We start from the raw sequence: 14,156 nt of genomic DNA on the forward strand, positions 1-14,156 counted from the left end.
GCTGTGGGCTGGCAGCCCCCTGCCCACAGGCACAAACCCCTGAGATTTGGCCCCCAGCCCATTCACACAGACCCCTCTGGCCTCACATCCCTCTCTCCAGCTGTTTTCCAGTGTTTCTGAGCCCGGGTAGGAGCCAGCTCTTCCACTGCTGGCTGCAGGAGGGTTTGGGGGCCAGTCTGAACCCTGGGGGGGTTTTATGGACGTGCTCAGAGGGGACCTGGCTCCTCCAGGTGATTTCCCACTTCCCTGCCCCCAGCAAAATCCATGAAAACCCTAAAAGACTTTTGAAATAGATAACACCACTGCTAGCTTCTTCCCTGGCCCTGGAACAAGGCCACCAAAGGCCACTAAAGGCCACCAGAGGCCACCAGAGGCCTGACCCCCTGGCTCACCTTGAGCACCCTCTCGAGGATGCGCTGGATGGACTTGCACAGGTCGTCCTTGCCCTGCAGCTTGCCCAGCTCCTGGTGCAGCAGTGTCTCGAAGGTGTACACGGCATCGTCCATTTGCTGCCACCAGAGACACCTGGTCAGCGTGGGGGGCACCCAAAGGGGGGCAGGGGGCTCTTGGGGCACTGCCACACCGAGATGAGACTTAGCACAGAGCCCCACACTGGTTTGGGGTGGAAGGGACCCTAAAATCATCCAGTGCCACCCCCTGCCATGGCAGGGACACCTCCCCCTACCCCAGGTTGCTCCCAGCCCTGTCCAGCCTGGCCTTGGGCACTGCCAGGGATCCAGGGGCAGCCCCAGCTGCTCTGGGCAACCTGTGCCAGGGCCTGCCCACCCTCCCAGGGAACAATTCCTTCCCAATATTCAACAGGCAAAGAGCCTTCACTGTGCACAAATCCCTGACGTCCCAGCGTGGCATCCACAGCCCTCGCCCCCAGGATCAGGGGTGTTGGGAGAGGAGCTTGCTCAGAGCTGGTGTTGCATCTCCTCATCCTCCTACACCCCACGCCAGCTTAGGCTGGACCAGACCCCAGAGCTGGCTTAGGGACCTTGCTGGTGCCAGTGGGCTCGGTGGCAAAGGGCAGCTGTGCCAGGATGCCCCAGCCCACCACAGGCTCCAGACCAAAGGGGCTCCATCATCCCTTTGAGACAGCACAGACATCCCAGCCTGGACCAGCCTGGGCTCCTCAAACCTCTGTTCCCAGCCCAGGGGGACAGGGAAGGACTCTGGCCCCATCCCACCTGTCTCATGTAGATCTGGGCCCTCTGCTTGAAGACAGACGTGCTGGAGACATCGAATCGCTGCTGAAGACCCTCCAGTTTCAGCTGGTCCATCTTCTCATAGCATGACTGCATCTTCACAGGGTGGAAGGCCAGGTGGGAGAGCTTCTCCATGTACTGGGGACAAAGCCAAGCTCAGCCTCTCCACTACTCAAGGCAGGGACACTCCACCCCACATGGGTGGATTCTCCTCAGCCTGGGCTCTCCCAGTGCTGTCCACACTGGGGGTGGAACAGGACTGGCCCTGTCACCCTGAATCTAGCAAGGAACACCACCAGGTCTCACCTCTGCCAGCTTCTCCAGGCCACCCTCATTGACGACGTTCATGTTCATGTCAGTCACCTCCTTGAAGAACACCTCCCGTGCCTCGGCGAAGCCCTGGCTCGTGGGGGTCATCAGGGCCTCCAGGATGGAGGAGATGTAGGGCTGGACGTGGTTACGGACACACACCTCTGCCTTGGGCAGCACGAAGGCTGGGAAAGAGCAGGGATGGGGATGGTGAGGCTCCTCTCTCCTTCTAGCCCTTCACATCACATCCTACACCCACCCCAGTGAGGAGGAGCTGCCCCTGCTCCCAAACCCCTCAGGAGGAGTCTCCCCTTTCACAACACCACAAGAACTCCTGCAGAGTGCCCCTGGTCTGTCCTGAACCCACTCCTGCCCCACTGCCATGCCAGGGGGTTGTGCCATTCACATTCTCTGAACAGAGAGAGACATAATCCTCTCTCTCAGGCTTCTCCTGGAGAAGCACAGAGAGAAAATAATTTTTATCTCTGCTTGCTGCTCCTAGTGTTTTGCACACGTAGAATGTGTCGGGAAGATTGTTTACCTGAAGGAATTTGGTAATTAGATTCTAGTAGAGATTGTTTATGTTAATTAGCCTATCAAGTCCAAGCAGTGTGGGCTGTCAGTCTGCAGACAGTCACGAGTTTTTCAGTTAGTAGTATGATATAGTATAATATCTCTCTTTAATATAGTTATAATGTAATATAATACAGTTTAATAAAGTGAGTGTTCAGCATTCTGAATCAATAGAGTAGGATCCCAATCATTCCTTGCCTCAGGGGTCACCTTGTTTTACTACAGGGGGTGACTGCCCACCTTGTCCCTGACCCCCTGGGACAATGCCAGTGGGGACATGCACCCCCCCAAGGGTGCCAGGGGCTGTGCTGCACCCCAGGAACAGCCCCCCCAGAAGCCATGGGCACCCCCACACATCCCAGGGCACCCCTGCACCTCGGATCTTGCTGGCCAGGTGCTCCTTGGAGGTGATGATCTGGTCCATGTCGGTGCGGATGGTGCTCTCCAGCTGCGGCCGCTCCTGCTCACACCTGGCCACGGCTGCGTCGTACTGCGCCTTGGCCAGCTCATAGACCATCCTGTAGACAGCATCCGACACCTGGGGGCACAGGGGGATGTCAGAGACCCCCCACGCCTCCAGCTGCACCCCCAGCCACCGCCTGCAGCTCCAGCTGGCTGCAGCACCTGCTGAGCCATCCCCTGTGCCCTGACAGGAGCCTTCCCCACAGCCTGCCAGGGGTTTCCACACCAGGGACCCCCCAGCAGGGTGAGATGGAGTTTCTGCAGTGCAGAAACTGCTTCCAAGTGGTGCTGGAGGGGCAGAGAGGTGAGCACTGCCTCCACCAGGCAACCTGCCCCAGGCAGGGCTGGGGATGCTGCATGTCCAGGAGTGCTGCATGTCCAGGATGGCTGCAGGTCTGGAATGCTGCAGGTCTGGGGATGCTGCAGGTCTGGGGATGCTGCAGGTCCAGGATGGCTGCAGGTCTGAGGACACTGGTGGTCCAGGGACCAGTGGTGGTCCAAGCAGGAGAGCCCCAGGCCACCCTGAAATCTGTTCCCTGCCCTGTTCCCCCTCCCTGGGCTCCCAGAGCCAACCTCCTGAGCAGGATGGAGCCGCTCGCTGAGGCTTCACGCTCACCTTGCTGCCAAAGGCTGCGATTTTGGGGCTGGCAGGATGCGGAGCCCTCCCCTCCTCCCTCCTTCCCAGCCACCGCAGCTACTGGAAAAGCAGTTTGTGTGTTTTCAGGCCGCTCAAGTGGCCCATTACGAGCCTGGTGGTAATTATCGGGGTTTAAGGTTTTAGCAGGCAGCTCTGAAGAGCCCTCAGTCTTTCGCAAGGGTTTGGGCTGGATTTAGCCCGCGCTGCTCTAAAAATGGCTCGCTAAATTTAGCCGGGACAGCCTTCGCTCCAGGGCTGGGCTTCCTCCTGTTTGCTCCTGGCCCCAGGCGGGGCTGGGCAGGGGCACAGAAGGAGCTTTAAAAATCCACTCTGGAGAAAGGACGGATTCTTTGCAAGGGGCCGGGAGAAGGGGGCAGCGAAGGCGGTGGGCACGGAGCCCGGCGGGGAAGGGAGGCTCCCCGGGCCGGGGAGGGGGGCAGGCGGTGGGGACCCCCGGCAGCCCCAGCCCCTCACCTGGATCCAGGTCCGCTGGCGCTCCGGGGCTTTGCCCTTCAGCCGGGGGCCGATGGTGCTCCTGAGCTCGGGGAGCAGCTCCTCCATCACCAGGTTGCTCAGCACCTGTGGAGGCAGGAGGTTTTTGGGGAGCCTGCTCAGCCCCCCCAGCCCTGTTAGCCGGGTTTGGGAGCGGTGCTCACCTGGGTCTCGTTGCCGCAGAGCATGTCCCAGGTGCCGTACTGCTCCTTGGACTGCCGGTACATGCGGATGGCGTCCGTGAAGGCTGGAGCCTCCACTTTGGAGTCCTCGGAGATCCCTGCGGAGGGGACGCGGGTGAGCAGCCTGGAATGGGGAATGAGGGGCGGCCCAGCGCCCCCACCCACCTCTGTGTGCTTCCCCCACACCCTGGGACCCGGGATTGGGATCCTGTCCCAAGGCACTGCCCCTGACAGGGCAGGGGCAGCAGGGGCTGGGGGGCTCCTGATACATCCAGAGTGATCCTCCAGAGCCACCCCGAGGGCAGGGAGGCTGGGTAGGATGGGGCTCAGTGACCCCAAAGGGTGCACAGGGACCTGGGGGCTCAGTGACCCCAAAATGGTGCATGGGCACCTGGGGGCTCAATGACCCCAAATAGTGCACAGGGAAATGAGGGCTCGCTGACCCCAAATGGTGCACAAGGACCTGGGGGTTCAGTGACCCCAAATGGTGCACAGGGACCTGGGGGCTCAGTAACCCCAAATGGTGCACAGGGACCTGGGGGCTCGGTGACCCATAAAGGCACCCAGGAGCAGGAACTTGGCAGGATGGGGGCTCGGTGACCCCCAAATGGTGCACAGGGACCTGGGGGCTCAGTGAGGTCCAAAGGCACAGCAGGAGCAGGGGCTCACCAGGATGGGGGGGTTCAGTTACCCCCAAGCCCACACAGCACCCAGTGAGCCCCAGCCCTGCAGAATGGGCCAGCTGGGGGGGGCTGCAGGAAGAGGGGCCCTGTAGGGAGCAGCGTGGCTTGGAAGGAAGAGCAAAGTGCCCAAGAGGCCTCAGGCTGTCCCCGGAGAGTCACTGCAGCACCAGGGACTCAGGTGTCACCCCCAGCCCGCCCCAGCACCCAGCAGGAGGGGCAGGGCTGGGAGCCTCCACAGGGAGGAGATGGGGACAGCAGGCAGGCAGGACAGCCCGGGAGCTGTCCCACATGTCCCATGTGTGTCCCTGCCTTGTCCCTGCCTGTCCGGGCTCTGCAGGTCCCTGCCAGGCAGGGAAACACCCCTGGAGAGAAACCTCCAGCCCAACTCCCCTCCCCATGCCCAGAGGAGGGGATCAGGGTGGGATCTGAGCCTGCTCCAGGGATCATCCCTGCAGTGCTGACACCTCCCACAGCACCTGGCAGGGCTGGGGACACTGCTGACATGTCCCACAGCACCTGGCAGGGCTGGGGACACGGCCAGGTGTCCAGGAGGGACAGCCTGGGGCAGTGAGCAGATCTCTCCCAGTGCACACAGACTTTCTAAGGTGATTACAATTAACTCCAAGCCTAAGCAGCTTTTGCTAAGGGGCAGCTTAATAATCAGGAAAAAAAAAAAAAAACACTGAGAAAGTAAAATCTGCTCCTTTCTCAGTCTTTGGTGGGAGCCAGAGCTGGGCTGAGCTTCCAGGGGTTGGAGCTGCTCCAGCCATGGAGCTCAGATCCCTCCCAGGTGGGACAATCCTCACCTCCTGTCCCTGCCAGGCCTGGGGCAGGATTTGCCTCCCAAGAGCCTTCCCAAGGTCACTCACTCCAGGCTGAGCCTGGGGACATCCCTGAGCCCATCCCACTCCCTGTGCCCTGTGCAGGCAGGGCTGGTGCAAGGAGCCCCCGTGCCACTTCCCAGGGCAAATTTAATGAGTTTCCTTCATTAATGTGTGGTTTAGGGCCTGGAGGGACAGGACACAGGGAATGGCTCCACTGTCAGAGGGCAGGGATGGATGGGATATTGGGAATTGGGAATTGTTCCCTGGGAGGGTGGGCAGGCCCTGGCACAGGGTGCCCAGAGCAGCTGTGGCTGCCCCTGGATCCCTGGCAGTGCCCAAGGCCAGGCTGGACAGGGCTGGGAGCAGCCTGGGACAGTGGGAGATGTCCCTGCCATGGCAGGGGTGGCACTGGATGGGATTTAAGATCCCTTTTAACTCAAATCCTCCTGGAACAAAGGGTAGGAGTCCTCAGGGTGGGCACTGCCCAGCCCCAGGTGACATCAGACTGGACAAGGGACAGTTTTGGAGCAGCCAGGGGCTCCAGGGACCAGGCTGACCCCGTCTGTGTGAGGAACAGAGCTGCACATCCCCAGTCCTTACAGAGGAGCTGCTGTTACACAAACACAGTCTGAGACAGGGAGCTGAAAATTCCCACACCAATCACAGCCAGAGGCAGAAACAGAGCCTCTAATTTAGAGGGAAAAAAAAACCCCAACAACCTAAAGTGCTTTCCAACAACAAAAGAGCCTTCATGGAATATGAAACAGGATCCTGGAGCTCCCAGGAGCAGAGAGGGGCAGGAAGGACAATGTCACAGACAAATCCGGGCTGGAGGAATGCGGCACCGAGCCCTCCTCGGCCACTGCCCACTTGGGAAGGCATTTCCATCACATGCTGAGGAGAAGCAGAGGGAGGAGAGGATTTTCTGGTACACCCATGGCTGGCAGAGGGGTGGTGGAGGGGCCCACACCTCCCCTGTGCCCCTCAGCAGCACCCAGCAGGTGGGAGGGGAATTAGAGATGAAAACTGGGGGTTTGTTAGCAGGAGATCAATTCCTGTTTTATCCAGAGCTGGTTTTGCTCACAGCTGCTGCTCAGCCAGCACTGGGGGCTCTGGGGTGCTGAGCTCATCCAGAAATGATCCTCAGGGGGATGAGGGGTCACAGCACCCAGCCCCACAAAAAGGAGGGGGCACATTCAGCCCAACGAGCTCAGAGACCCCAGCACAAAATAAAAAGAGAAGTTTTTCAGGAGATTTAATCCAACATGGGGGGATGGAAACACTCTGTGAAACCCAGGCTCCAGATCCCACCCTATTACAGCAGCTCTGGCAAAACTGAGGCAAAATTGAGGCTAACCAGCGTTCCCAGGAATGAAAGAAGCATTTAGAAATTGGGCAGAGTTTAAAATACCCATTAAAACACCTGATTTTGAGCAGGTTTCAGCTCTGGCACCACCTTCCTCAGGAAATTTCTCACCATCCCAAGCATGGCCAGCACTTGGGGCTCAGCCCAGGAGTGCCCAGGCCACAGCCAAGCAGGAAAATCGTGTTTTCCTGCCAGAGTATCACTGATGTGGGAGGCAGGTCCTGCCTCCACCCAGCTGCACAGCCCTGCACAGCCCTGCACCCCTGCCCACAGCCCTGCATGCTTGCCCAGAGCTCTGCACCCCCTGCCCAGAGCTCTGCACCCCCTGCCCACAGCCCCAGGCCCTCAGGAGGGTTTTGGGGTTTGGTGACTTTAATTAACAAATATTTTCTCCCTCAGGGTGGGAAATGGGCATCAGGGCAGCTCTGGAGCCAGGCTCTGTGCTGGCTCCTGGAAATACTCCCTCATGGGCAGAGGATGGAGCTGGGCACAGGGATGCTCCAGGGAGCTGGGGGGTGATGCTGGCATTGATGAGATACTCAGTCATGGAATCCCAGACTGGTTTGGGTTAAAATGGACCTTACAATCAGCCTGTTCCATGTCCTGCATGTCCAACTATTCCAGGTTGCTCCAACCTGGCCTTGGGCACTGCCAGGGATCCAGGGGCAGCCACAGCTGCTCTGGGCACCCTGTGCCAGGGCCTGCCCACCCTCACAGGGAACAATTCCTTCCCTAAACCCCATCTAACCCCACTGTCTATCAGACTGAAGCCATTCCCTGTGTCCTGTCCCTCCATGCCTTGTCCCCAGTCCCTCTCCAGCTCTCCTGGAGCCCCTCCAGGCACTGGAAGGATCTCCCTGGCTCCTTCCCTTCTCCAAAGTTCCTCAAGAACTCGCACCCAGCTCCTCCTCATGAGCTGCAGACCATCCCCTCTCCCACAGCCCGGCTGGTCCCTGTGAGGAGCAGGAGGGGCTGCAGTGTCCCCAGGTGTCACTCACCGTTGTTGCAGTGCCGCACGCAGTCCTGGAACACCGCCCGCCACTTCTCCTGCTCCTTGCCTGTCATCACACAGAAATAGTAGTGCCGGGCGTAGGGGTGCCACAGCACCAGCGGGAAATCCGTGGGGCACTTCAGGATGGGAGCGTGCCCGGATTTCGGGGCCACACCTGCGAAAAAGCGTGCCTGGGTTGAGGGGGAGATGGGGGATGGGGCTGGGCAGGGACGGGGAGGCTGCAGGGCTGGGGTGTCCAGCAGGGACACACAGAGCCCTCTGCTCCTTGCCAGGGCCTTTGATGGGAGTTTTTCCAAAAAAAAAAAAAAAAAAGCAAAAAGAGCCTCATTTTTCCAAAAAGGAGATCAGAATGAAAATTGAGAAGTAAAATTAAAAGTAAATAAAAATCATGTGGTTGCCACATTTTCCTTCCTATTTTCCTTCCTATTGTTTTCTTTTCTATTTTCCTATTGCCTCCCTCCCTTTCTTCCCTGGTGGCTGTGGCAGGACCTAAGCAGACTCCACACCCCACTGTGGGGTCAAGGCTGCTCTCCTTCCCTACAACCCCACTACCCAAAACCACCACTTCCCAAAGGTGCCCAGAAAAAAACCCAAAAAAACCCCATATATCCCAAAAAAACCCATTCCTGAAGGTCTTTAAGGATGCCAAACCCCAAACCCATCTTTTCTAGAAGGTTCCCAGGGATGCTACACCTCAAATCTGCCCCTTCTAGAATATCTTCAGGGATGCCACACCCCAAACCCACCTTTTCTAGAAGGTTCCCAGGGACAGAACACCCCAGAATCACCCTTTTCTGAAGGGCCTTTCCCTTTCCAGTAGGTTCCCAGGGATGCTACACCCCAAACCTACCCCTTCTAGAAGGTCTTTAAGGATGCTACACCCCAAACCTTTTCCAGAAGGTCCTCAGGGATGCTACACCCCAAACCCACCCTTTCCAGTAGGCTCCCAGGAATGCTACACCCCAAACCCACCTTTTTTGAAGGTTCCCAGGAATGCTACCCCCCACAATCACCCTTTTCTGAACGTTCCCAAGGACAGGACCACCCTTTTCTGAAGTCCCTCGGGGATCAAACCCACCCGAAGTCCCCAAGGGCTGCCCAGCAGCACGAGGGCCTCACCAGGCAGGCTGTTGTTGACCAGCTCCAGGTACTGCTCCACGGAGGTGAGGACCTTGTAGCCAGCACTGTTGACCAGCACCCGCGGCGGCTGCTCCCGCTCGTAGGCCTGAGCAGGAGAAATGGTCAGGGATGGGGTGTCCATGGGGAATGACCCCGCTGGAGATGGGTGGAAGTGTCCTCACCACTTTGTTCTCGTAGAGGACCAGCCCGTAGTTGTGTGGCACCACGCAGAAGCGGTTCCTCCACTTCTTGTTCTCCTCGATGTACTGGAAGATGTTGCCTGAGTAGATGACGTGGTCCTCCAGTGGAACCTGCAGGGAGGGGACAGGCACGGTGTCCTGGATTGCCAAGCAGTGTGTGTTCTGTCCCCATCTGTCAGAGCTGGGGCAGTTCTCCTCTGTTCATGGGGCAGTTTTTTCTTTATCTCTCCCACAGCCAATCCTCCCTCCAGCAGATCTCTGCTGTCCATGCCCATTGAGTGTCCCTGCAGGGCTGATCCAATTCCAGCATCCCATGGGGAGATGCTCCGCCCAGGGCAGGAGCCAAGCATTCCTACCTGGATACAATCTGAGCCTGGAACAGCACAGCAGCCTTTGCCCACTGCATTCCCAGAGGAGCAGCTTTCTCCTGCCCTGCATTCCCAGAGGGAGAGCAGGCCCATCTCCAGCAGCCCTGGAGCTGCAGAGGAAAACTCCCCCTTGTGCAGGATCCCTGCTCCAGCAGAAGCACAGCTGGCACTGCAGGAGGGCTGAGCCCCCATGGGATGGGACTGTGCCACCACCCTGACACACAGGGTTCTGACTCTGGCAATGTTGTTTTGATTTACTGCATTTTTTTGTTTTTATTTTCCTCCCTAGTAAAGAACTGTTATTCCTGCTCCCATATCTATCCCTGAGAGCCCCTTAATTTCAAATTTATAATAATTCAGAGGGAGGGGGTTTACATTTTCCATTTCAAGGGAGGCTCCTGCCTTCCTTAGCAGACACCTGGCTTTTCAACCCAAGACAAGAGGGGATCAGGGAGGGGACAGCTCTGCCCTGGGGAGCTCAGCGAGGTCCATCCATGGTGGCCTGGGTGGGTGTTTCTTCTCCAGGGCTGTGCTGAGGGTCTCCACTGCATCATCTCCCAGGGTGGCACAAATTTTGGTGCCTGAATTGGTGCATTTGGAGATGCTTTGAGGGGCACCACAGGCACAGCCCTAGAAAAGCTCCGAGGGGTGGAGCACATGGTGACACCTGTGGTGATACCTCCACCCCTGGCATCTCTCCCTGGGACACACCGAGCTCAGCTGAGCCCCTCCAGCTCCCCTGGCTGAGTGGAAGGCTGGAGCTGAGCTCTCCAGCAGCTCTTTCCAGCCCCAGCTGGAATTTCCCTGCCTTGGGGCAGGGGCAGAGTGTGTGCCAGTGCTGCCAGAAGGTCCTGCCAAGGGCATCTGCAGGTGGCAGGAACAAAACCCTGCCCAGCAGGGTCTCCAGATGGGACAGGGCAGAGGAAAAGCACAAAGCCATCACAGAGAGCCCAGCACCAGATGATGCTCAGATGTTCTGGACTCCACTGTGACCATTGACATCTTTTTTAAACTAGGAGGGATTTGGAGTGGATTTTGGGAAGGGATTGTTCCCTGGGAGGGTGGGCAGGCCCTGGCACAGGGTGCCCAGAGCAGCTGTGGCTGCCCCTGGATCCCTGGCAGTGCCCAAGGCCAGGCTGGACAGGGCTGGGAGCAGCCTGGGACAGTGGGAGGTGTCCCTGCCGTGGCAGGGGTGGCACTGGATGGCTTTAAGGTCTCTTCCAACCCAAACATTCCATGATTCCATGACAGGATTCCCTGACAGGGCCAGGCCAAGGACACCCCGTGCCCCCCCAGCTGTGCAGCCCCTCCCCAGCCCTGCAGCACCTTTTGGCCAGCAGCATTTGCACCATCCCAAACACAGCCTGCCTGAGGGAGCCAACAATTTGTCCCAGGAATTTTTATGACCCCAGGAACATAAACAAGAGCTGAGAGCTCTCGTGAGGGCTGGAGCGTGCAGCAGCCGCCTCTTCTGCCCTGGCCACCCACCCTCCACCATGGTGGCTGCCAGGAGGGGCCAGCTAGGCTTGGATCCCACCCTGCCCCAGCAGCAGGACACTTCTGGAGGAGCTTTTCCCACTCTTCTCCCTTCTCCTGGCTCACAGGGACCTCTCTGCCTTCCCCAAGCCCAGACCACACACCCCCTTGGGCTGGGGGAGGTCTGAGAGCAGCTTGGCTGCTCCTCACTGCTCCTCACTGCTTCCCAAAGCCTTTGGAAGAGGGCAAGGAAGCCCAAAGCCCTGCAGGGCTGGGGCCAGCAGGAGGAATGAGAGTCCAAACCCCAAGGCCACCAGCAGGGATGGGGACAGAAAGGACATGCTAGCTCTGGGGAGTGACCAGTGACTCATCCAAGGGGAATGATCTCCCTAAAGTGGCTCCAGAACCTGTGCCCAGGGCAGACAGCTGGACAGACCAGCTGCTGATGGAATAAACCCAGGCTGAGATCTGACATGGCTCTGGGGACCCTGGAGAGCCACCAGCAGAGCTGTCCCCTCCTCACACACCCTCCCCACCCTGGGGAGCACCCAGGGGGCTCCTCCCAGCTCCAGGAAATATTTGGGACAGGCAGGTGTGTGCCAAGCTGTGGGGCTGGGCAGGGAGGGGCCAGGGAGCCCCTGGGCTGCCCAAACCCCTGTCACAGGGCCAGGGGACTGAGGGTGTCAGGGAGGATTTTTCAGGAGCACTGGATTGTTGGAGAGGCCAAATCCAGATGTGTTTATTCCATGTTCTCATTGCTGTTTTATCCTGCTGGTGTTTCAGGTGCCTGAATCATCCTTCACACCCCATTCCTGCTGTCCCACTCTGCCCAGGAGGGCCACCAGTGTCACCCCTGGTGTCACTGCTCCGAGCACCACAGAGCTCACAAAAAAAGGGGAATAAACAAAGAAAACTGAAAAATCCCAAGTGCCACATCCCAGCTGGAAATGCCCATCCATTACTGTTGTGGTGTCTGGAGTGTTGGGACATCCCAGTGGCACTGCTGTGTCCCTGGAAAGGCTTGGGCAGCACATGGGACATCCCAGTGGCACTCTCAGGACCCTGGAAGGGCTGGGCAGCAGACAGGACACTGAGCAGGAGGAATTTCTATTTCTACACGGGGTTTTTCCAAGACTTGCAGTGTCCCTGACCTCCCGACCTCGCTGCTGTCCCTCAGACATTCCTGGGCTGCTTGCTGGAGCTTTTGGATGAAGCAACCAACCTGGGGATGGAGGCACCTCCCGGGGGGGCTGAAGGCATCTGTGGAGCCCAAGGGTGCTGAGGACACCAGGAACCTCCACTCCTTTGTTTTTTCTGACACACCCACACCCAGGCAGGTCCCTGAGGAGATGGGGCACGTCCTGGTGCCTGGGCAAGGTGTCACCTCCATGGGTGGGTCAGGGACACGGCCTCTGTGAGCACCCAGGGCTTGAGGCTGAGCTCAGGGAGGCATTGCCCAGATTCCTGAGCAGAGCCACCCCTTCAAGCTGCAGATAAAAGCAGAAGCCTGTGGCCATGTGCAATCACATCCCTTCCTGCTTTCAAGGACAGCAGCTCCCCCAACCTGGCCAGGCAGCACCCCAAGAAAACCACCCCAGGGAGGTCCCCAAGCCATGTCAGCTTGTGAGCAGCCCCGCCTGAGGTGGTCTGCCTTAGGAGCAGGGAGGGGAAGGGGGAAGGCAGGATCCCATCCCTTTAACCAGGCAGGACACACGTGGCTGCTGCAGTCAGACCCAGAGCCACCTCTGGGGTCACCTGCCAGGGGTTTCCTGTTCCCCCCTAGGGATGTGCCCAGCTGGGAGCAGCACTCGCACCCAGGAGCAGCAGGACACTGCCTGGCACGTCTGTTCAGGGCTCTCTGGGCACTGAGGGGTCCCCGAGCTGGGGATGGTGCCCTTACCTTGCTGTGGGAAGGACAAGGAGCTGGGCTGAGGCTCACCTTGCAGTGGGAAGGACAGGGAGCAGGGATGAGGCTCACCTTGCAGGGGAAGGACAGGGAGCAGGGATGAGGCTCACCTTGCAGGGGAAGGATAGGGAGCTGGGACGAGGCTCACCTTGCAGGGGAAGGACAGGGAGCTGGGACGAGGCTCACCTTGCAGTGGGAAGGACAGGGAGCTGGGCTGAGGCTCACTTTGTGGGAAGGACAGGGAGCAGGGACGAGGCTCACCTTGCAGGGGAAGGACAGGGAGCTGGGCTGAGGCTCACTTTGTGGGAAGGACAGGGAGCAGGGACGAGGCTCACCTTGCAGGGGAAGGACAGGGAGCAGGGACGAGGCTCACCTTGCAGGGGAAGGATAGGGAGCTGGGACGAGGCTCACCTTGTGGGAAGGACAGGGAGCAGGGACGAGGCTCACCTTGCAGGGGAAGGATAGGGAGCTGGGACGAGGCTCACCTTGTGGGAAGGACAGGGAGCAGGGACGAGGCTCACCTTGCAGGGGAAGGACAGGGAGCTGGGATGAGGCTCACCTTGTGGGAAGGACAGGGAGCAGGGACGAGGCTCACCTTGCAGGGGAAGGACAGGGAGCAGGGACGAGGCTCACCTTGTGGGAAGGACAGGGAGCAGGGACGAGGCTCACCTTGTGGGAAGGACAGGGAGCAGGGACGAGGCTCACCTTGTGGGAAGGACAGGGAGCAGGGACGAGGCTCACCTTGTGGGAAGGACAGGGAGCTGGGATGAGGCTCACCTTGCAGGGGAAGGACAGGGAGCAGGGACAAGGCTCACCTTGCAGGGGAAGGACAGGGAGCAGGGACAAGGCTCACCTTGCAGGGGAAGGACAGGGAGCAGGGACAAGGCTCACCTTGCGGTGCAGCAGCTGGGCCTGCGGGCCCCCGGCGCCCTCGATCTCATAGCGGACGCTGTTGAACAGAGCGACCCCAAACTGCTCCTGGTAGCACCGGCAGAACTCGCCCAGCACCTTCCCCGTCCTCTCTGCAAAGGGACAGCAGAGCCACGTCAGGCATGGGCTGGCTGTGGGCTCTGAGCCCCTCAGAGCCCCCAGACCCCTCCCCAGCACCCCGCTGCAATATAACAGGATACCTGAACAGCTCAGGCCTCAGTGTGCACCAGCCACGCTGTCTGTAACTGTTCTCAAAGCACCCTAAAATTCATCAAAGTTACTAATACATAAACTGTACTAAAATAAGAAAGAAGCTGAGAGACTGCATACCAAGACCCCAAGAACTAAATAACATAAGACTGTAGAACACCTACACAGTAACCAATCACAACCACTAAAAAATGAA

The 14,156-nt window shown here is 58.9% G+C and overlaps 1 protein-coding gene across 2 annotated transcripts in view; it reads right to left on the reverse strand.

The window, feature by feature from the left end:
• Positions 1-14,156, reverse strand: part of NIBAN2 (niban apoptosis regulator 2) — a 31,553-nt gene that overhangs the window by 3,694 nt on the left and 13,703 nt on the right. For both annotated transcript variants that reach the window (XM_064393435.1, XM_064393436.1), the window contains exons 2-11: positions 13,712-13,842; positions 9,053-9,181; positions 8,871-8,976; positions 7,738-7,905; positions 3,849-3,964; positions 3,667-3,771; positions 2,469-2,631; positions 1,518-1,705; positions 1,194-1,349; positions 393-509 (exon numbers count right to left, since the gene is read on the reverse strand). In XM_064393435.1, the coding sequence (XP_064249505.1) occupies positions 393-509; positions 1,194-1,349; positions 1,518-1,705; positions 2,469-2,631; positions 3,667-3,771; positions 3,849-3,964; positions 7,738-7,905; positions 8,871-8,976; positions 9,053-9,181; positions 13,712-13,842 (1,379 nt within the window). The remainder of the gene's footprint in view (positions 1-392; positions 510-1,193; positions 1,350-1,517; positions 1,706-2,468; positions 2,632-3,666; positions 3,772-3,848; positions 3,965-7,737; positions 7,906-8,870; positions 8,977-9,052; positions 9,182-13,711; positions 13,843-14,156) is intronic.

Source organism: Passer domesticus, chromosome 18 (assembly GCF_036417665.1).
Source record: "Passer domesticus isolate bPasDom1 chromosome 18, bPasDom1.hap1, whole genome shotgun sequence".
NCBI classification, from domain to species: domain Eukaryota; kingdom Metazoa; phylum Chordata; class Aves; order Passeriformes; family Passeridae; genus Passer; species Passer domesticus.